Source organism: Schistosoma mansoni (genome assembly GCF_000237925.1).
Source record: "Schistosoma mansoni, WGS project CABG00000000 data, chromosome 3 unplaced supercontig 0044, strain Puerto Rico, whole genome shotgun sequence".
NCBI classification, from domain to species: domain Eukaryota; kingdom Metazoa; phylum Platyhelminthes; class Trematoda; order Strigeidida; family Schistosomatidae; genus Schistosoma; species Schistosoma mansoni.
Genome location: NW_017386006.1, coordinates 1,788,680 through 1,814,004, shown reverse-complemented (window position 1 = coordinate 1,814,004; position 25,325 = coordinate 1,788,680). Strand labels below are relative to the sequence as shown.

General features: G+C 34.8%; 1 protein-coding gene across 1 annotated transcript; it reads right to left on the bottom strand.

The window, feature by feature from the left end:
• Positions 1-5,893: 5,893 nt before the first annotated feature.
• Positions 5,894-23,749, bottom strand: Smp_167660 (protein phosphatase 1 binding protein, putative; the record flags this gene model as incomplete). The annotated part of the gene is made up of 3 exons (XM_018791459.1): positions 22,422-23,749; positions 6,266-6,758; positions 5,894-5,957 (listed from the first exon to the last, which is right to left on the bottom strand). Exons 1-3 carry the CDS (start codon positions 23,632-23,634, stop codon positions 5,894-5,896), a joined length of 1,770 nt encoding a protein of 589 aa, XP_018645403.1. The 5' UTR covers positions 23,635-23,749.
• Between the last annotated feature and the right edge of the window lie 1,576 nt (positions 23,750-25,325).

Sequence of the window (25,325 nt, the reverse complement as noted above, 5' to 3'; positions counted from 1 at the left end):
TAACGGATAATTTTGGACGGGGACGTCCTGTTCTATTCGCATGGACGCAAAAAGAATTTCGAGCAGATGTAACCTGGATGTTGGATAAATTTAGAGAAATTATGGGGTGGATGCAGGCACTTGCGAGTGCAATTGTTGAACATTTATGACTTGCCGATATCCTTGTCCTCATATACTACTGGCATATGTAAAAAGGCGAACTCTTACAGGTGAGCTTAATCAATTACGAAATAAATAAACTAATTAGCTCATCACATTCTTAGACCATGCAGCCGATGGAAGTTAAATAGTACACATAACTTCCATTATAATACAACAACATCATTACCAAGACGGAGTGAAGAGTATATACGGATTCAAAGAAGCCAAAATATCCACAAACAACAGATAATTGAAAAATATGGTGAACACTTCGCTATGATGGGGGAGAAAAAACTAGACAATTTTTACTTAAGAATTATCAATGACTAGGTAAGACTGAAATTTCACAAACATTTCTCTTCGTGCAGTCCTCTTTACGATCAGTATATTCGGATGAATAATTGTAGTGGTATTGTTTTCTAATCACATGGTCTCCGGAGTCAAGCATATAATAACTGAAAAGATGTCTATTCGACATGTAAGACTTGGAGAAGGTTGGCAGTGGTGGACGTGGAGACATTCATTCAATCGGATGGCATGACTCAGTCTTGCAGACGTGCTCATTATGTTCAACTTATTTATATTCAGTAGTCAATATGAAACTTAGTTATCGTTAATTTGTAAATTTTTCTTCCACATAATCTTCCATATTCAGAAATTCGTAAACTTTTTCACCTGCATAGACTTAATTATTACAAAGGTTGGAGCCTTTCAATTACTTGACAGAAGTCATAAGTTTTATAACAGAAAACGTATGAATAGCTTCCTAGGTTGCTCAATGCAATTCTGAAAAACAACAAATCAATCGTGAAACAAACGATGAAACTTCGTTATCAGTATCAAATTCAATAAGTTAATGAAACAAAAGCTAAGAGGATGTACCTATAAGTGTCTTATTTGCTGTAAACAGTTCTCTTCATTTTCTAACCCTTCCAGAATTTCATTTACTTATTTGGGGTTAACAAACAAACTGCAGGCATCAAATAAACGGATGCAAAAACTGTAATTAGTAATATGAAATCTGATCTGAAATCTCATCACAATAGTGATGAATAGTTTGACTCCCAATTGCTTCAATCTACAATTTATGAACAACTACCAACACCCATGTTCATCACTACCATAATAAGGGAGGTGAGTCATATGTAAATGATTTTAGAGCTTATTTTGCTTGAAACTATAATTTCGGTCTATTTTTGACTTGATAAATGGTGAATTTCGTTTGCCTGAGTTTGCATTGCTACAAATAACCAAATTAGGCTGACTAAACATTCACCCAGGTTGTGATCAACAAATACATCAGGCAACCAATAGACTGCAATAAACGCCATGTAACAAGCATAAGCATTACAAAAAAATTAACATGTGACGGAAAAATACTGTGATTAGCTGATAAATAAACGACACTACAAATCCGCGACAACATGTAACATGTGAGCGAGAACCAGTGACATGACTTTTCGACTATGCCGTTATTTTCAGCATTACAATTATGTAATTGATGATTCTCATTTTTAACTTGCAATTCAATGATTCAGAAACAATTTTTCAACCTTCAATATGCACTTTTATTTTCATATAAAAACATATTAACATCGAATATCATCCATTGATAACTCATTCTTACACATACATACACAATTCATTCAGTCTTCTTTTATCTCACATCGTGAACTTGTCACATGGTTCTCATTTAACTGACTCATATTATTCATAGTAGAAAGCATGAGTCAATTGAAGCTAGACCACCATGGAAAACCTGGAAACAGTGGACGGCCGTTTCGTCCTATTATGGGACTCCTCAGCAGTGCGCATCCACGAACCCGCTCTCGCGAGCGAGACTCGAACCCAGGACCTACCAGTCTCAAGCCGAAGCCCTTAACCGATAGACCACTGAGCTGGCATCCAACGGTGTTAATGTCTAACTTCAACTGATCCACGAAGTTGAGCAACCATTCACCAATTGTCTTCAGTGAGTTCCTATCTCACAACAGACGTGGTTTTGAACTCCACTGGTCACTGCTTCATGGATGCGCACTGCTGAGGAGTCCCATAATAGGACGAAACGGCCGTCCAGTGTTTCCAGGTTTTCCATGGTGGTCTAGCTTCAATTGACTCATGCTTTCTACTATGAAAAATACTAAATCTCCACAAAAACCCCTTCTGACTCATATTATCTTATTTACTAAACTCAATATCCAAGTATGATCGGTTTAATGTAGTAGTATAGATTTTGATATGATTGTTCAAAAAAACGCTATATAATTATTTGATGATTTTGATTATTACCCTGAAGAAGTCCAGACAAGCCAGCTGGGCGAAACACTGGAATTATTTAAATTTCAATCACTGAGATTATTTCAAATATGATGTTCACATACAATAACAGTAATATTTTTATTTATTTATTTAACCATAAACATTGGTACAAGGAGACAACAAATACATACTTGTGTGAGGACTGGAATACTGACCGGATGCCCAAACCAAATAAGGTGGCTTTCTTAGGTAGCCACACCACAAGCCTTTCATCTGAAGGTCTAATTCACAAGGAAGTAGATGAACATAAACAGATACAGTCCCATAGTACACGGTCACCAACAATAGGTTCATACTCCTTTCCTTCCATCAGGATCATGGTGTCCATGTACACCATTGGTTTGGAATCAGGGTTTTCCAACTCACTTAGGTGGATCCTCCATATCCACCAACCCGGTTAAAGCACTGGACATTCACTTTTCGTCCTCTCAATTTCGTAAACAACATCCTTGCAGTGAGAGGTCAGTGAGAACGACTTCCCTGTCAGTGGTTGTATGCATGTGGACATTTGAGAGGATATCGAGAGGGAGACCTGACTCTCCACACTCTTGGCCGTACCATGGCGTTACGGGGCGGAGTAATATTCACATTTCTTCATTAAGAAGGAACAAACTTATAATCTATTTATTTGAAGTGATTAAATATAGTCTGAAAAGCATTGTTTTAATAATGAATCTTACAAAATAATTAATGAAACACAATCATGTGTTAAAATATGCTTGGTTATATAAAAGATGAATTTAACATTAACAAAAAAGTAAATCAAATGTATCATTTCTTTATTAATTATTACAAAAGATTAGCTTATAAATAGATACTGGTTTGTTACCAATGCAGCTTTCTTCAATAGTATGTACTTTATCACAAGGTACTGTTTCATGTATATAAAGTGTGTATTTACCGAGGTAAAGTGTACTGTACATGTGAGTTTTGAGTTAGATTTATTTAATTCAAAAACTACTACAATACTTTATAAACTGATTATGATCAAGCTAATACTATTATGGTAAGAGAAATCATAAGTCATTCATATGGTTAAATGCGACCAACATCTTAACAACATTGTACCAACAATAATGCATGAGTATGATTATTTAATATTGCAACCAGGTTAGGCGTCAGCATGTTAGACCAGAGGTCTTGATTTCGATTACTCGTGATGGAGTTGTGAATGAGGATTTCAGAGAAATCCTGTAATAGGACGAATCGCATGTCTAATGAACCAAAGTTTTCACGATACCCGATCTTCGATCAGTCGTAATTTCATGCAACAAAGCTACTGAACTTTACGAGTTAAACAGAAAATTCTTCCTGTGATTTTATTTCCATTTTAATACATAAAACTGGTTGAACTACTTGGAACATAACATAATAAGATATAAAATGGAGTTCTAATAATCTTCGAAAATAATTCATCCTCAAAGTTTGATCCAGTGTGAATTCACGGGTGTGTTCTGTTAGGAGATACCAGTGTAAAATAACTCTATCTGGTGGGGTTTTGCTTCTGAGCTGAGTGATTTAATCCTGGAGCTTTCACTTTTCTTCTGAACAACACCACTGGAAAAATTTTGAATAAATGTGGGATCAACAATCAGACAAAAAGGTGTGATAATCAAAATAGCGTTTCAGACAATGACAGGTTAAAGGTCAGTATTAACCAATCAGGATTGAATTCGATAAGACAGGCAATTAATCACATATGGAGAAATTCGGATACTTCACTTCTATCTAAAGTTTGTGCCGTTTTTCATTTGAAAGAACAATTAAAGCCCAACGACCAAACCATACAACACAGAGAACGAAACTCCACCCAAATCATTCAACTGAACTAAAGGTCTATACCATCTCAAGAATAACTCTTCGAATTTTAATGACCTTATGAATGTTATGAGAGGATTCATCAAAAGTTAGGAGTCACTATTTCGTCCTAGTATAGTTGTATTCAGTGCTCACCAGTGACCTAAAAAATAAAAGTATATAGAAATCCAAAGCAATATGAATTCAAATATAATTCTAATCAAACGTCGTAGTCCCTCTTTCAACTACGAAGGTTTGTAAACTCTTGTAAATATTGCTATTTTAATTTAGCATCACATAAACTCAGTAGTAATATGTGTTCTCAGTGGAGATCATCTGTCATTAATCTCCAAGGGATAGTTTGTCGGTTTCTTCTTTCTAGGTATGGGTTATATATACAACAGAAATATAAAAGTCCAAGATTCACGCACTCCTATCATATGCATAAGTGCTTTATTAGATATGGTATTGTTAATAGGGTAAGGTGGACTTGCAGCTCTTTATATTAACTAGTAAACATTACACACATACCTGAAATACACAAAACAAACTTGTTATATCCCGTGGACAATTATGAATGGTAACTTTGAGAACTATTTGTGGACCAATATGATATGTATATTTCCTATTGTATAATTGCTAACTAACTAAACTATTCATATTCGGGTCCCTCTTATTATAAGCTTTATTTTGACTTATAGATTATTATTATACGATTTAACATTCTTGAGTTATCCCTAGTCCACTAATTACTGTTTCCCCTATTCACAGCCACATTTGGCCAAATCTTGTACAAATGTTATTTTTCTATTTTATGGTACGATGTGGTCTTTCTGTTTGGTATATAAACCCAGTATGTTTGAGAATAATGATTCATACTGCAGAGGTTGTTATTGGTGTTCTGGACTTAACTGGCTGGGCTAGACAGAAAGCAGGAATGATAAGTACTCAAGACTGCTCATGCGGCTTTTGTGTATCATTGCTCTGATCGATAATTCACTCCTCTCTCATTGGCGATCTTATCACCCATATATATAAACTGGGCACTCAGGCAAACGATATAACAAAATTGACCTATGGATTTCATACCATACGCATATGCATAAATGAACTAATGCATTCGGTACGAATAAAACATTGGATTAGGTTGATCATTATCAGCCAGTCATTATTAATGCTTATTGAACAAGTTCAAATATTTCCCTAATCACAACAAGAAGATATTCATTGAATTTTGACTAGCATTCTTTTTGTTTCCATTGATCACTGAACCTTAATACAATTAATATAAACAAAAGCTCAACTGAACAAAAAAACAAACAAACAAACTCTATTACTTTCTATTTTAACTACAATAAAGAAATAAATAAACAAATAAATGAGAGAGAGGGAGAGCATATAAAGAAATGAATAAAGAACAACGACAAAAATAGACAATATTAGGGCATCAATGTTGTAAAGAATAAAAATTAGCGGTTTATTGTCGTTGTTAAAGAAAATGAAACTGTTCTCTTCCTTTTTTCTCCTTTCATAAAAAGTTTCACAAAAAAGAAAAGGGAGAAAAGAAAATAATTTTTGTTTTGAAAGAGATTGGAATTATTGATTTTTTTTAAAAAATTATATTCAATAAATTGATTTAGTTGCTATCCTCATTAATTAATAAATGATGATTATCATAATTATACAATGAAAGTAATAAGCTAAAAATATTAAGGCGGAATAAACAAACAAAATAGTAAGGATAATAATAATAATAATAAATCAAAGGCTATTCATCTAATATATATATTAATAATAGTTTGTTTCACCAGAGTAATGACTCCATGCTCTATAATTTGTAAATGATGTAAAACCATCAAAATTAGGTCGACAATCTAATGTATAAGAAGGTATATTATATTCTATATTACAATCATTATTATTATTACAGTTATCATTATTATTACTATTATTAATATTGATCGATTTATCGATTGTAGATAATTCCTCATTATATGTCATTGGTAACATATCATCAGATGATTGTGACTGTTCTATATTTATCATATTCATAAAAATTGGACGAAGTTTTCGTTGTTCAATAATATAATTTTCATGATTATTATTATCCCAATATTCGATCTTATTATTATGATTATGATCATGATTTAATGCAGTAAAACAAATAGCAAATTCAATTTTATCATTAGGATCAAAATATTTTTGATCTGATTCTATATGAATATTAAATATAAATGTATCATAACGTTTTATATTAGACCATGTATTATATAATGATAATTGTGAATTATATACTGCTTGATAATCATTAAATGTTTTCCAATTATTTTTAGTTAAACGTAGAAAAACTAATTTTTCATAACAAATATTTTTAATTTTAATAGTACCTTTTAGTTTAATTGATGATGTATAAGGATGATTAGTTGATTGGATGATACTTATATTCTCTAATGAGATATAATCTTTCTCAAGTTTTTGTCTAAATTCATAATAACGTGATGCTGGTTGTGAAAAAGTTAAACTCCATATATAATGTGATTCTATTTCAGTAGTATTTAATTGTTTAGGTAATTTTATTAATTGATTATTATTATGATTATTATTATTTTCGGAATTGAAATAATCATCCCCATAAAATATTTGAAATTTTGATCGTTTATTATGTGTATGATCTTTAATGGATCCAAAATTGAAATTGTCAAATGTATTATTATATTCTGTAATATAAAAAAAAATTAATTTGAATGATTATATAAACTTAAATAGGAATAATATATTTGTAAAATCTCAGCGAATGAATTTGTAGTAAATCCAACGTTTCGCCTGACAATCTGGTCCAAGCTTTTTCAAGGAATTATAATCAAACATTAAAATTATCGAATATAAATAGGTACATGGTCCTCCGGGTTCATTATACACTGAATAGGTCATCCAATCAATGTTAACAAAAAGTCTAAACTAGGTATGTTTAAGAGATATGTGATGTGAAGTGATGAGTGTTCATCAAACATAATTGTATAGAAAAAACGTAAGAGGTGAGAGGAGAAAATTACATTCACATTATATATTGTCTCTTATCAGTGAATTTATAAGGAAAAACATACAATTTGTAATATATGTGATATGAATCATATCTGTCACAGTATGTATAACATGAAGATAATTAAACAAAATAAAAATATAAATATAAAGGTGAAATTTGAAGATCGTAATTTTTGACTGTATGTATGTGTCATTTTTAATGTTCCTGTGAATTGTTTAACAAATTCCGATAAGACAACTGATTAGAATCATTGAGTGTAATTGTTGTCATTTTAGATAATACGAATTAGATAAAAACATTAAGGAGTTCAGGTTGTTACTTATTAATGATTATCTGCCATGGCACTGCTAAATGTCTACTATCCCTCCTATTAATATTGTTTGGGTTAGCCCAAATGTATAGGGCTTCAGCTGTTTGTCTCTCCTTGTAATAATTAAACGCTTTTTGAAGGATTCTTGTGCCATCGAAATCAATTGTATGACCCGATTCTATCGAATGTAATGCTATCGCTGATTTGTTCTCCAATTTCCTTACATCATCTGAGGATTTAGGAATATGTTTCAAACATTGTTTGTGTTCCTTCACCCTCACATTCAGTTGTCTTGATGTTTCACCTACATACGTTGCATTACAGTCACTACATTTGATTTCATAGACACAATTTTGTTGTTCTTCTTTATGTATTGGATCTTTAATTCTTACTAATTTTGATCTTAGAGTATTGTTTGTTCGAAAAAATACTCTTATATTTTGATTATTTAAGATTCTTCGAATATCTTCCGAAATTCCTTTCCGATATGGGATCACCACTGTGTTAACCCATTCCTTTTTCTGTAATCTTTTTGTATTAACAATGTCATCTTTTCTTTCAATCTTAATTATTCTTTTAATAAAATCTTTTGGATAATTGTTCATAATTAGGGTAGATGTAATTAAATTTATTTCCGTTTTTATATCATTTGGTTCAGTGACAAGTTTTTGAGCTCTTGTAATCATATTTTTGACTACTGTCACTTTGGTTGAGTGTGGATGTGCCGATTTAAAATCTAGAAATTTTTCTGAATTTGTCGGCTTTCGAAATATACTAATTTTTAAGCTATTATTAACTTTCCTTTCCACTAAACAGTCTAGGAAAGGTTGGCGAAACGTTGGATTTACTACAAATTCATTCGCTGAGATTTTACAAATATATTATTCCTATTTAATGTCTTACATCAACTCGGCGCTCAAATACTGTGAAACTATTCGTTCTAATTTAGACGAGAGTTCTTATAGATTATATAAACTATTCTTAATATTAATTATCAGAAGGGGTTTTTTGTGGAGATTTAGTATTTTCATAGTTGAAAGCGTGAGTCAACTGAAGAGTCCCATAATAGAACGAAACGGCCGTCAAGCAGTGCTTCCAGGTTTTTCATGGTGGTCTAGCTTCAATTGACTCACGCTTTTAACTATTCTTAATATTAGTAATAAAAGAATTCAATTACGTAATAAAGGAGAAAAACAAATGTCTATAAAGCTTTTATGTCATAGAGGGGATTTTTCCCAAAATTGACTTTTCCAACGTATCACATTTGAAGATGTTTTGTTCTGTGATTTGAATGATTCAGTCATGTAGCTTTCAATGATCTCAAAGTTTTCAGTTACGTAACAAAGAAGAAAAACAAATGTCTATAAAGCTTTTACGTCATAGAGGGGACTTTTCCCAAAATTGATTTGGTATAACTAATTTAAAATAGAAAGAATTGTTCTGTGAGTTGAATGGTTCAGTCATGTAGCTTTCATCGTTCTTCTTAACAACATCATCAGTACAAACTTCAAGTCGAAGTGAATTGTTCAAATTCCTTCACATATGGCTTACAGCTTGTCCTGTAGACCATAATCTTGATTAGCTATTGTTGACCTTTAAAATGTCATTGTTTACTTCTTTTTTTTGATTGTATCTTCAATTAATGATTTGATTCTTCGTCCTATATTTGTCTATAATTTTTTTGATTGGGTGATAAATTGGATCGATTGATTGCTGATTGATCTGAGTGCCAAGCTTTTAAAAATTCTCTGGTGTTTTTAGAATTGCGTCTATACAAGATCTCAATATTTTCCCAGTTGAATGTGTCCACAATTGTTCACATGCATTAATATAAGTGAAGACATATCATGGCGTTTGACTGTTAATTGATGTTCGTTCAGGCAAAGATGAAGAGGGCGTGCACTTTATCCGATGTAGTATTTTTCGCAGTTGGAACAATTTATTTTGTAAATGATGTTAGGTTTTTCTTCTTTTGTCATTTCGTTCTTTGATTTGCATGGGATTGATTGAAGTGATTTTGTTGGCTTGTGTGCTACAACTATACCAAAAAGCTTCAACAATCTCGTTGTAATTTCTGATATACTTTTTATATATGGTAGGATAACATGCTTTTTGGTTTCTGTACTCGATTTTGTTTATGCTGATGCGTTTGGTTTCGATTTATATCAGGAATGGGATGCTGATAGTGTACCTAAACGAAATAAGGTGGCTTTCTTAGGGGGCCACACCACGAGCCTTTCATATGAAGGGCTAATCCACAAGGAAGTAGAGCAACATAAACAGATACAGTCCCATGGTACACGGTCACCAACAATACGTCCATATGCCTTTCTTTCCCTCACGATCATAGTGCCCATGTATACCATTGGTTTGGAATCAGGGTTTTCCAACTCACTTAGGTGGATCCTCCATATCTACCAATCCGATTGAAGCACCGGACACTCGCTTTTCGTTCTTTCAATTTCGTAAACAACATCCTTGCAGTGAGAGGTCAGTGAGTACGACTTCCCTGTCAGTGGTTGTGTGCACGTGGTCATTTGAGAGGATTTTGAGAGGGAGAGCTGACTCTCCTCACTCTCGGACGAACCAGGGCCTTTGGGTGCTAAACTAGGGAGCCATGGACGGTCGTTTCGTCCTAGTATGGGACCCTTCATCTATACGCGCTCACGATCCCGATCGCGGAATTAGAACCCAGGACCTCCGATCTCACGCGCTAACGCTTAACCACTAGACCACTGAGCCACAAAGAAGACAATGAAGGCTCGAAGAATAAAACCCCCTCAAAATTCTCATCTCGAGCTACAAATATTTTCCACCACTTAATATATCACTAAATTTTTGTGTCCTCAATGGTGATAAATATTTATGTGTATGGGGAAATGTTGATGTCTATGAAAAATGTTTATCAGACAAGATCATAATAATAATATTGCAAGAAAAAACAGTGAACAAATTGTGACATATGGTAAAATGGTGTAAAAAAAAAGAACATTTCAAGTGGAAATGAAGATAAAAACAATCAAGGTTATTTAGTTTGAATAACTGAACGGGTTCAGTAAAGTCAAAGTTCACCTTTGGGTTTCAGTATCTTTTAAATGAATAGTGTAAGCTTACTTAATTGTAAACATTAGTGTTATTTTTCTTTTTATAACGGCATCAATTTAATGACCAATATTGGAATGGATAGAACAAGAAACTAAAGAATACACATAGTATCCATATGCAATATGCCTAATTAAAAAAAGAATTCAATTGTGTTTTGAACACTTTTTTACTCTGATTGATAATCATGTGTTAACAAGTGATCGATTTTCAATAGAATACTCATGATCTCAACTACATAAAATTACTAAAATCTCAACAAAACCCCCTTCTGATAATGATTATATGCTCACTAGTGACTGGCTCCATGAGGTATTTCCTGGAGTTCTAGTAAGAAGCAGTAACCAGTGAAGTTCAACCAGGTCTGTTAGGAGACATCAACTTACTGAAGATATTGGTGAATGGTTGCTCAATTTCGTGGATTGGTTGAAGTTAGATATAAATACCGTTGGGTGCCGGCTCAGTGGTCTATCGTTTAAATGCTCGCGCGCGAGACTGTTAGGTCCTGGGTTCGAATCTCGCTCGCGAGGCGGTACCATGGATGCGCACTGCTGAGGAGTCCAACAATAGGACGAAACGACCGTCCAGTGCTTCCAGGTTTTCCATGGTGGTCTAACTTCAATCGACTCATGATCTCAACTATATAGGAATACTCAACGTTCAAATAAGAATCTATGATTAATAGAGTTTAGCTATGTTAGAAGGCAGATATCAGCGACAATACTGATATCAGTCACTCTATATCACGAATTAACCAAAGGTGAAAATTATGACTTTTAACTCTTGACTCATTAGTTTCATAATATTATGCTTGGTATAAAACTAGAAAGGTATTGAATTTTTTACCTAGTGAGTTTTCAGATATTCATTATTATAGAGAAACAGTTATTCAGCAAACACTAATATTCAATAGTTGTTAACCTTGTATCGATTCGTTATTACTAAGAGAAAATAAGATTTACAGGTATTATGCTCCATTTATTATTAGAAATAAGTTTGTTAGAGAGAAGAGTACCTTAAATCCATTGATTGGAAGTGAATCACTTCATTCCAAAAGAAAAAATTTTTTTATTGTAAATGTACTGAAATTTACAGAACACTGAAGAGATACACATAGGAGTGATTTGTTTTAATTCATAGACAAATAACCTGATGAATAATTGTCAGCCTAAATCACAACTGAAATGACATCGAAGAAGTGAGTATGTCGGCTGAATTAATTAAAATCCATTTGATTTAAGTTCATAAAGTGTTGGAAGATCATAATGCCATGAAAATCCTCAATATAGCCAAAAATAACCGTTGAATGTTTTGTTTTGCGAGTGATATTTCTCAAGTTAATGTAAAACATAGACATGTCATATTATAATTTAACGCATAAAGACAGAATCATATCCACAGTATTTTATTTATTTATTTGAATACATAAATATTGGTACAAGGAAGCACCAGATACATATGCGCCTCACAAATCTCATTTGATTTGTGTGAGGACTGTGATACTACTCAGGTGCCCAAACTGAAGCAGGTGGTTTTCTTAGGGGAACACACCCGGAGCCTTTGACCTAAAGATCTAATCCACAAGGCAGTGGAGCATCGTAAGGAGATGCAGTCCCATGGTAGCCGGTCACCAACGATTGGTTAATACGCCATTTGTTATTTGAGGATACTGGAGCCCATGTGCACCATTGGTTTGGAATTAAGGTTTTCCAACTCCCCTAGTTGGACTTTCCGTGTCCACCAACCCGGTTAAAGTGCCGGACATTCGCTTTTCGTCCTCTCAATTTCGTAAACAACAGTAATGCAACTGTGAGAATGCAGTGAGTAGGACTTCCCTGGTAGAGGCTATATACGCGTGGCCATGTGAGAACATTTCGAGAGGGAGAGCGAACTCTCCTCACTCTCGGCCGTACCGAGGCATTTGGGGGCATATCCACAGTAGCTGGTATTTTGTATTATTAACTAGCTATACGTTACTTTTAATTGACAAATATATTCAGTTTGAGTCCTAAGGGATAATAGTATTTTACTTTCATAGTTCAATGTTGGTTAATATAACTAGTAATGTTATTTGTTGATTATACAGAACATGTGATGTAAGATCTAGGTTCATGTAAACTTTATTGTCATTAATATTGTTCAGGAGAAATAATATAATTGGATCATGAAAATAAAATTTATAGAAATGTTTATACCTCAAGGTAATCAGTTATTGATTGAAATGGACTTTTTACAAATAAATGAGGTGTAAAATCATATTGAAAAGTGTTTGCAATCTGTATAGAGTTTAGTTTATAACTTAACAAGCATAATTTCCAGTCGAGATTTATGTGTAGACTACCATTTCTTTGGGCTGCCTCTTTCATTAGCGAAACTGCACGATACGGAGAGTCATTCAAGTGAATTGCAGTATATTGAAGTACCTTATCAATTCTGCAATAACATGTCAAACTTTAATCCGTCTATCTAGTGTAGATTAAAGAGTAGTGATGATATCTTGTTGTTGAAGTTCAATTATACATGATTGTGTTAAGTAAGGAATTTTGAGATCAAAATTATAACGTGCAAGATACTAATTTAATTAAAAAGATCAGCCGGATAAGAGTATGGCATACTTAAAACAGTTACTTACTTACCTAAGTCTACTACCCATGTCGAGGAGCATAGGAACCTCACCAGCACTCTCCATCCAACTCTGAACTCGACAATCCTTTCCAGTCACTCCCAGTTACTATTCATCCTTTCCATAGCTACTTCCAACTCCCGAAGTACTATGTTCTTCAGCCTTCCTCTTTTCCGTTTCCCTTCACGATTCCAAGTTACGGCTTGCCTCCTGATGCAGTTTGGTGATTTCCACATTGCATTTCCTATTCGCATGCAGTAACTCTTCCTAATCTCCTCAGATGGAAATTGGTTTGTTCTCTCCTACAATAGGCTGTTGCTGATGGTATCCGGTCAACGGACATTGAGTATCTTACGTAGACAACCATTTATAAATTCTTGTACCTTCTCGATAATGGTTGTAGTAGTTCTCCACGCTTCAGCTCCGTACAATATAACTAACTGTCTTGACATTCGTATTGAAGATTGTGACTTCGATGTTGGCTTGCACACAGTTGTTTAGAGTTCCATGTATACTTCAATTGTAGGAATGCGATCCTTGCTTTGCCGATTCTCACCTTTATGTCTACATCGGACCCTCCACCCTCATCGATGATGCTGCTGACCAGCTACGTGAATGTTCTTACATCTTCCAGAGCTTCTCCATCAAGTGTGATTATGTTGGTGTTCCCCTTGTTGTATTAAAGGATATTGCTTCTTCCTTTGTTTATGTTGAGGCCCACTGATGCAGAGTCTTCTGCTACACTAGATGTCTTCGTCTGCATTTGTTGGTGTGTGTATAGGATAGGAGGACCAGATAATGTGCAAAGTGTAAATCTTCAAATTGATTCCGAGCTGTACATTGTTTCTCTCGACATGTCGAGGTCTTCATAATCCAGTCAACCACCAGATAAGAGATAAAGGAGGAGGGTAAACAGTCTTGTCTGACTCGGAATGCGTCTGTCAGCTGTCCTCCATACATGACTTTGCAGTGTAATTCGTTGTTTGAACTCTGTATGATGCTGACTATTTTCTCAGATACACTATAGTGTCGAATAAGGTTCCATAATGTTCTCCTGTCCACACCGTTAAACGCCTTCTCATAGTCAATGAACTTGATGTATAGTGACGAGTTCCATTCAACTGATTGTTCAACGACTATTCGTAGTGTCGCGATTTGGTCTGTGCACGATCGATCCTTACGGAATCCAGCCTGTTGATCTCGAAGTCGAGCATCCACTGTATCATTCATCCGGTTCAGCAACACTCTGTGGAAAACTTTGCATGGTACTGACAACAGTGTGATGCCTCTGTAATTCTCACATATGCTCAGATCTCCTTTTTTGGGTATCTTGATGAGGTGATCTTCTTTTCAGTCCGTAGGCACTTGCTCTTCTTTTCAAACCTTCTAGAATAGAATGTGAAGAATGTTTGTAGTTACTTCAATATCTGACTTCAGTCCAGGGTTCCTATAGAGATCCATTCCTTATCATGATGCTTTTTGCGTCCCAGAACCTCCTGACACGTTGAAGTTAATGCTTCTTTGATCACTTTCCAGTTGTCCTCAGAAGTAGTTTCTTCGTCTTCTTTCCGTAGATCTTGTATAGCGTGGAACATGTTGTTGAGAGTTATCTTGAATTCGTTGAGTTTTTTAGTATCTCGTTGGAAGGCTGTATTAAACCTTTGTAATGATGTTTCCCCAAACGTCCAGTGTTTATTTAGCTTCATTGGTACTGATTGGTCACTGAGTAGTATATAGACTTTTTATCTAGCTTTCAGTGGTAGTCAAATTCTAGAGATCAAGTTGCATTTGGTCCACTTATCAGAGACTCTACATTGCGCACACTATATTTAGATCGATGGTCGAGGGCAGTTGACGACGGTTAACCAGTAAATGTCTCACTTTACCAGTAGGTCTGACGCTAAACTAATGTCTCAGTGGCAACATTTCTGAATCTGATACTGGAAAACATATATTTCAATCTCACAGTGAGAATCGAACCCCTCGTGACTACAGAAACACACTGTTGAAAAGTATTCAACCTCATAAAGCTTTGATCCAATGTCTCCTACCGATCACATCCGACTAGCTAACATAGGAATTATTCTGTTTTAAACTAAACACTCTGAGTATCGTGTTTATTTTATACCTTATAATATGTATTAAACTGTTTGCGAAAGATATAAAACTGTTCCATATTACATTGACGGGATCACGAAGTTTATTATCATGCATATCATTGTTAAAGATTTATAAATCAAAAGGGGTTTTGTGGGTATTTCAGTAGCCTATCGGTTAAGTGTTCTGGCGTGAAACTGGTAGGTCCTGGGTTCGAATCTCGCGGGTGCGGGATCGTGGATGCGCACTGCTGAGGAGTCCCATAATAGGACGAAACGACCGTCCAGTGCTACCACATTTTCCATGGTGGTCTAGCTTCAATTGACTCATGATTTCAACTATGAAAGATTTATAAACAAATAATTGTGTCATATTTTATTCTCTACAGAGATAGGTTAAGATCTCGTATTTTAATATAACGAAAACCTGTTTATACATATCTAAATAAATCTATACACGTGAATATATATTATTCACCATATATTTTATGGATTCATTGTTGTGATACATCAGTCTAATCTGTTCAAACAAGTTGTAAGCACAGAAATTCAAATCATGAGCTAACTTTCAATTCATGTATCTAATCCATAGTTTTTAGTATTGTAGAAGTATATTTCATAATAACGCTAATTTATAGCTTGGATTAAGTTTTTAATTTGTTGCTATGACATTCAATGATCTTCGAGAACGTTGATGACGTTTTATTTGACAAAAAGTCGGAGTCAGGTGTTTCTAACTTGTATGAAAGAAAATATTTGTATATAATTTGAAAAGTGTAATAATTAAATCATTTTCACGTTGAATAAGTTTTATCCCCAAGTAACAGCAATCCAATTAAGTGATGAACATGTTTAGTGTAACCATTGTCACTCAATAAATTCACTTGGTGTTGTTTACTTAAATCTTCCCATTGATGTTTAGGACTGCAATTGATCAGTCTCTTATTGGCATATGTGCATACTGTGTGTATTGCAAGTGGCTATCAGGACTCAGTAGCTAAGTGGATAACGAGATGGTGTTTGAAGTGAACGGTACTGGGTTCAAGTCCACGAGTGAACATCAACTCTGAGATGCAGGTATATCCAGCTGACGAGTCCCAAATAGGACGAAATGAGCGTCCTGGATTCCACTGCTAGACACTATCCATCTTTGTTTTCACTAATATTTTAAAGTTTAACATTTGTGTATAGTATTTGGCTACCAAATGGTAGTCAGTGCCGTGCTCAATTCCTAAACGCAATTGAAAGTTTGCCTACCAAATAGTGAATTTTAATCATTAAGCTAATAAATACGTCACAGTGCACGTTATCTGGTACTCAGTAAATGGAAACACTAAGTACCAAATCCCAAGTCTGCTAAGAAACTTATTGTCAACATCAATGGGGCTTATCCTCTATCAGGAATTACAATCTATGTTCTGATTAGTAATAAAAGAGTTCCAAAACAATATTAACGAATATCAACTCAATTACCACACTTAATATGTATCTTGTTTTAGGCCATGCCTATTCTATATGGCCGAGAGATACTAATTGGTAACAGTACTAATATACCTTCACTCTTTAAAACATATCTCCTGTACTGGATAAGTTTCCAGAAGTAGAGTTCTTATTCTTTCATACATACTAATACAATCTCATAACTAGTTAACGAAATCATACCACTTATTCTGAAGTAGTATGTAAAAGAAATTAATAAGACAGAAGTGTATAAAACATTGTATTGTTTTCTTCGTTAACCTTTATCGATCATATTTATTTTCCATGTACCAATTATTATGCGTATAGAATAATACACCAGCTTGGTCATATATCTACACGTATGCTTAACTGACTTACATGGTTAAAACAACACATTATTACAGTTGTAAGAAGACAAAGGGGAAAACTGCATACAATGAGGTCAGTTACAACAATCAGGCTTATTTTCCAATGACTAAGCCATGTGTAGTAATTTATTCACCAATAATAACATACTAAACGGTTCAACTGATACAAGGAAAAATTAACAAGTAGTATTAACATAGGGTAAAAGAATCACAACAATCCAGTGTGATTTGTGTGCATCTACTGGTTTTTGGATTTAGCTAATTGAGTCATTCACTAACATGATCCAATAAATAAGTTTATATATATACTACCATTTACTTATAATATGATTGCGAATAATAATGACAAGCTGTATAGTCAGTTAATCTACAGATTTATATTAATCTTAGTGAGATCATTAAATCATCACGCTATAATTGACATTAGGATTAGGATTTGATTTCACTAAAAGTAGCGTGAACTGTATCAGGTTAGACTATTTTAAAAAAATATTTGTTTCAGAATATATATTGGTAATATCGTTAATAATACTTACTGGTAAACCGGTTGATACATGACCTATCAACGTAGATTACAGCAACACATTCAAAATGAGATCAGTGTTTCATTGATTAGCCAGTCACATTGACTACTAAGAAAGTAGGCATTTGAAAATAGTCCACTGACATTAACCAGATCACTACAAAACAATGGGGCAAACTTTAAACAATTGATTCATTCTAGTTTTAGAACCATCAGGAATACGGACACATAACTATGACAGAGATTAGACCTAAGACTTCCACTTCTATCTGACAGTACATTGCCATTTATATGACTGAGTTGAAATCCACTAGTTTACATCCCTATCTCAAGCTACTTCATAGTACTGTACTAACATCATCGACCACTTTGAGGTGGTCATTATGCAGTGATCAGGAGTCCTAGAAGAAGATATACTACGATACTAATCAACAAAAAAGTGGTCGTTTAGTTTATTTGCCGGGTACTTGGGTATGAACCACACGTTAATTGTGAGGGCTAATGGTACTATCCAGTTGACAATACTGAAGCAGTTGGGATGCGATTTTAGCCTGAGGCTAAGTGACAGAAGGTGAGCTCTTTTATTTTTGGGACACCGTTGATGATAGTGATAAACATGAAATCTCGTTTCAATTTACAATTCAGGCAATGGACTTAGCGACTTGACACCAAATTTTATACCGTTTAGTGTTGAGTGTATAGTGACGAATCCTATTCAATCGATTGATCAACAATGGTCCGTAGTGTTATGATTTGGTCTGTGTACGAACAATCCTTAAGGAATCCAGTCTGTTAGTCTCGAAGATGGCCGTCTAGTGAATTTTTCATCCGGTTCAACAACATACCGTTGAAAACTTATTCTGGCACCGTCAACAGTGTGTTGTCTCTTCCTTGAATATGGGAAAGCGTTTGACAGTATGGACCGGAGAACATTATGGAACCTTCTTCGACACTATAGAGTTCCTGAGTAGATTGTCAAAATTATTCGGAGCTCATACGACGGACTACAGTGCAGTCATGTATGGAGGACAGCTGACAGACGCATTCCGAGTGATAACCAGAGTCAGACAAGGCTGCTTACTCTACCCCTTTATTTCTCTTCTGATGGTTGGCTGAATTATGAAGACCTAGATATCTGACAGGAAGCACTGAATACAATGGACAGCTCGGAATCAATTTGAAGATTTACACTTTGCACATTATCTGGTCCTCCTATCCTATACACACACCAACAAATGCAGACGAAGACATCTAGTGTAGCAGAAGACTCTGCATCAGTGGGCCTCAACATAAACAAAGGAAGAAGCAATATCCTTTAATACAACAAGGGGAACACTAACATAATCACACTTGATGGAGAAGCTCTGGAAGATGTAAGAACATTCACGTAGCTGGTCAGCAGCATCATCGATGAGGGTGGAGGGTCCGATGTAGACATAAAGGTGAGAATCGGCAAAGCAAGGATCGCATTCCTACAATTGAAGTATACATGGAACTCTAAACAACTGTGTGCAAGCCAACATCGAAGTCACAATCTTCAATACGAATGTCAAGACAGTTAGTTATATTGTACGGAGCTGAAGCGTGGAGAACTACTACAACCATTATCGAGAAGGTACAAGAATTTATAAATGGTTGTCTACGTAAGATACTCAATGTCCGTTGACCGGATACCATCAGCAACAGCCTATTGTAGGAGAGAACAAACCAATTTCCATCTGAGGAGATTAGGAAGAGTTACTGCATGCGAATAGGAAATGCAATGTGGAAATCACCAAACTGCATCAGGAGGCAAGCCGTAACTTGGAATCGTGAAGGGAAACGGAAAAGAGGAAGGCTGAAGAACATAGTACTTCGGGAGTTGGAAGTAGCTATGGAAAGGATGAATAGTAACTGGGAGTGACTGGAAAGGATTGTCGAGTTCAGAGTTGGATGGAGAGTGCTGGTGAGGTTCCTATGCTCCTCGACAAGGGCTAACAGGCGTAAGTAAGTATGTAAGCAAGTGTTGAATGACTAAATATAATCAGTGGAAAGTCTGTAATGTTGTTGTTTAAAGTTGATATCATAGTGTTATCAATTTTTAGGACTGCATCGAGTGAAGCGAGCTTGAGTGTTCGTGATGACATAATTTTTCCCAAGGTACCATATATATTTAGCTGATAAGCACTTTTTAATTCTACACAAATGAATTGAATTATCTTGTAGTTGATATTTTGACTGAAGTCTGATCAATTCCAGAGTGAACTTCAACTCTGAGTACATCCACCTGACGAATCCTAAATAGGACGAAACGCACGTCCTGGATTCCACTTCTGGCCATATCCTATCTACTTTATTCTGAATTTGCTGATAAATGTTCAAGAAGGAAAGTGCATGTCCGTGATGTCCGATCAATCACAATCAAACATTTAGAGTATGAGAAGAATAATGTAATTTGGTTGACAATGATATTATTACTTTTCTGATCTACTGAACAGAACACTTTTTAAGATTCCGCAAGGGAACTGACTGCAACAAGAAAACAGCGTAAATATGAATCATGGAATGCAGTACAAAGTTACAATATGAAGTTCATCATTACTAATTGTGTGATTGTTGAACCAGAATTCTCAAACATTTTTATCATGAAATTTTTCATTTCAGTTACAATTGTGCATGACAGAGGTCACTATCTTCGTAGTAGGGTCATTATCCATGATTTGACCGATAATTACTAGAAAATTCAGTTCTTAGGTTTTCTGTTGATCTAGTCACGTGGCTTAGTGACTAGTGTGTCGCATATGTATTCGGTGCCCCTTTGTACTAATATTTATGTCTTCAAATAAATAAATAAATACTCTTGGTGAGTAAATTTCGAACACCATGAATTGATGCATATTCATGACTAAACATAATTACATTATCTACTCTTTAACTATCCGTTAGTGAGATAAAAATGGTGTATGTATGAAATAGTGAAACTGATACAAACACAGATATTAGAAAAAGTAATATCAACACAAAAGCTACCATTCTGAAAGTAAATAAGTGGTTAAATAAATAATGAAACGTTACTTACTAACTTATCAGTGGAAGTTATGTCAACTCTTAATAATACTAAGCTAAAGTGGAAAAGCCGGCAAGCAACTAGAATTTATAATAAGGTGGGAATAAAATAACTATTTTGTATCCTTGAGTAGCTGATTAAAACTGGTTATTAAGTTTTGTTAGAACTGACTACCGCATCACCACATACGGCTGAGGGTGGATAGAGTCCACTCTCACTCTCAAAATGCACTCACATGGCCACGCGAATATATAGCCTCTACCAGGGAAGTCCTACTCACTGCCTTCTCGTGGCATTACTGTTGTTTACGGAATTGAGAGGACGAAAAGCGAATGTCCGACGCTTTAACCGGGTTGGTGGACACGGAAAGTCCAACTAGGGGAGTTGGAAAACCCTGGTTCCAAACCAATGGTGCACATGGGTTCCAGTATCCTGAGGGAACAAATGGCGTATTAACCAATCGTTGGTGACCGGCTACCATGGGACTGCATCTCCTCACGATGCTCCACTGCCTTGTGGATTAGATCTTTAGGTCAAAGGCTCCGGGTGTGGCCTCCTAAGAAAACCACCTGTTTCGGCTTGGGCACCTTGGCAGTATCACAGCCCTCACACAAGTCAAATCAGATTTGTGCGGCGCACATATATTTGGTGCCCCTTTGTACCAATATTTATGTGTTTCAATAAATAAATGAACAAAATATTAGGTACTATTGAAGATTGAACTTCTGCCTACAGTTATTTGTTTAGCTAGGCAGGTTTCATGGTTTAGTTTAATGTCAATCAGTCGGTTAGTCATAATAAACACAGTACCTTGGATAAATCCATCTTTAACCAAGCTTCCATACTGCATTAGCACAAGGAGAAAAATCAATAAAAGAAATACCAAGGGAGTTGAAATTATCTGATAGTAATGATAGGAAGAAGGACTAGTGATTGAGAACATTGTTTGAAAAGACAGAGTGAAAAGATATATATGAAGGAAAACCGGAACCCAATATTTATAAGATAAAGAATAAATGCATCTGTGCCACTGTGGTCGATTTTGAGCAGTCTCACAAATTCTCCAACCATTAGTCGCGGTTCTCGTTTAGACTAAATAATCTACATCTCGTAAGACGTCTTAAACCAGTGGCCAGTGATTACATCGATTGATCTCAAATAATAGGTGAAATTAGCTGAGGGATTGTTAAAAACTATATAGCACCAGAAAGCTGTTGTGAGCCTAGTTTTGGATTGTTCAGTAGTGTAAGCCCTGACCTTCCCAGATCTCGAAGTCAGGGTTTCCAGATTCTATAACACACGTGTCAACTTTTCAATAGATGACTTTGGAAAGAACTCAACAGTTCAAATTTCACAACATGACTTCGCTAGATTTACAAGGATTATTATTGGAGTCAGTCATTAGTGAGTATACGATTATTACATAGCTGAGTAGACTTTGTACATTAGTTCAGTAAGAAAATTGATTTTCTTCCTAACAGGTTAGCATCAGTGTTTCAAATAGTTCCTCAGCTGACTTCAGTTCGCAAATAAGAAAAAGGATAATAATGTTCTTTTACAAAATACAAACACTAAACAAATCAAAATGATACCTGAGAATCCATTATATAATTCATTATCATCGCATAGTGTAAATATTTCAGTTAGGGATTTTCCAACTTCATCAGCAAATGATACAGATTTATTGATTTTAATATTACTTTTCGATGTTAACGAACGTGTAATTGGCTTATTCACAATGTTATTTACAGGTTTAAAAGAGTCAACATGTAATAAACTATGTCCATCATCTGATTCAGTCGAATTTGTAATGTTTTCTAAAGGTATTTCAATTTCTAATTTATTTATACAAGTGGGATTTTGATATTCAGCTGACAGAGAAAACTGAGCATCATTTTCATTTGTGTTTACCGTCAATAATTCATTTTGTCTGTTTATAAGTGAAAGGCAATTATCTTCGGATTGACAACGTGAGCAAGCCATTTCATCACTTGTCTCCGTCCCTCCAAAGTTGTTTGTTTTCATGTCTAAGCTTGTTGATGAGATATTTTGTGCTTCTTCTAGATGTATTGATGTTGTAATATTAGTACTTAGACTTTGTTTATCTTCTTCATCATCATTCTTATTTTCAGTATTCTCAACATCTTGTAAGAGTAGTGAGGATAAGTTATCTTCAGGTGAGGATAAACCACTTTCACTGTTATAGTGACGACGTCTGCGTCGTTTAGTGAAGTAAGTTCCAAGTTTATCCCATTTAGAATGTACATGATCAGCTTCAACTAAACTTGTTAAACTAGCATTTAGTGAATTCGAATAGGAAAAAGTTTTTAATATAGGGTAATGACTACGCCTTCTAGCTTTTCGCTCTAATTGAGATTGTGCAAAAATATAATCCGTAAATGAATGGACATTTCCAACAAGTTCAGCATTTGTATTGGTTTGACGAGATTTACACATAATGAAGTTCATTAGGCAGCTTAATCCCAATAATTGTGTTAAACTAAGTAAATTTGCAGAATTATGACTATTAGATGTTTCTGTGAAAATATCAGTTTTGGAAAAATCTTGCATATCCAGAATGAGACTGCTCATAAATGATGTTTTCAATGATCTTTCATCAAGACCCATAGTTTGATTACTCTTAGACATCCAAGAAGGAAATGATAAATTATTCAATTCAGTATCCCAACTTTGTTGAATGTAATCCTCACTGGTGTTTGATGAGTATCCACAATTGTTTAGTTCTCCAAGGGATCCAGTACATTTGCTGCCTAAATTATACCGCAGCCCAACAAGAGTTCCCATTTCATTAATAAATTAAAAGTATTTGATGATGATAAAGTTATACATGAAAGGATCACATTGAGAACTCAAGAGTAACTTCATTGTGTGAATGATATTCACAATCACAAGCCTTCACAGTAAGTACATCTAATCGAAATTACACAATTTCAACAAATCATATTGAAATAACCCATATAATAAAAATAGCTCATTTTGATTGGTCAATTCAACTTAATGTCCTGTATATGACATATAGTGACCATTTTAATATGATTGGTTGAAATAATACGTGAATTTAATCCAATCCTAAGCTTAATTGCTAAATATAGTTCATTATTTGATCTTCATCATAGATATGTCTGTAACACCATCATGGTCATGTTATAATCATTAAATATACACGTTAACTAGATCAAACTTATACTGAATAAATTTCCATTTCTTTTTTCAGATGTTGACTTTCTTTTTCATCTACTTACTTACTTACTTACACCTGTTACCACTCGTTGAGGAGCATAGGCCGCCCACCAGAATTCTCCATCCAATCCTTTTCAGTTCTTTCCACTTGTTATTCATCCTTTTCATCTACAGTCGATAGTAAATATGCTCATATAATAACTGAAGTACAAATGTGTAACTAGCTTCTTTTTTTTCCTTAATTCGTTGTGATAGGTTATTGAAATCAGATTTGTTGGTTCATTAGAATTAATAATTTTCTTATATAGTTGAAATCATGAGTCAAATGAAGCTAGATCACCATGGAAAACCTGGAAGCACTGGACGGTTGTTTCATCCTATTATGGGACTCCTCAGCAGTGCGCATCCACGACCCCGCCTCTCGAGATTCGAACACAAGACCTATCAGTCTCGCGCGCGAGCGCTTAACCACCAGGCCACTGAGCTGGCCGGCATCCAACGAAGTTAATGTCTAACTTTAACCAATCCACGAAATTGAGCAACCGCTCACCGTTGTTTTCACTGAGTTGATATATCACAACAGACCTGGTTAAACTGAGGAGTCACACAATAGGACGAAACAGCTGTCCAGTGCTTCCAGGTTTTCCATGGTACTCCAGCTTCAATTGAATGATAATTTAAACTTTAAAATTACTGAAATCTCCACAAAAACCCTTCTGATAATAATTTTCTGCGCCGATGTACTTAATTCATCATAATTAGTGACCCATTATATTTCCTTCATAAGAATACTACATATGTGCTGTTTTCTTAGGATATCATTATAAAGCTCAGGTTTCGAAATATCAAAATATCACTCTATGACGTAATTGAGAGACGTTTGCTGAAACGTTTAGACTACTTATTTTACGATTTTACAAGTATTCTAATAAAGATTCTTATTTCATGTTAGTTTAGAATCTCAAACGGAAACATTAAAGTAGGTGGCAAGCTCTCCACTTTGTTCATCCTTTGAAGAAATGAGATGAAACTACATTTGATATGAGGCATAAAATATGCAATCGATAACAATGGACATTGTAGCAGCCGTAGAAAACGTCTACAACTGAAGATGGGTAGCTGATATTGAACGTTAGATATCATTCATGAAATGTTCTAAATAATTTGTTGCAATACTGAATAATTACTGTTGAGAATTCTATGACGAAATTCACAGTACTGAATGAAATAATCACCATTATCCAGAATAGATGGATTATGGCTAGCCGTATTATCTAAGACGTGAGTTTCATCCC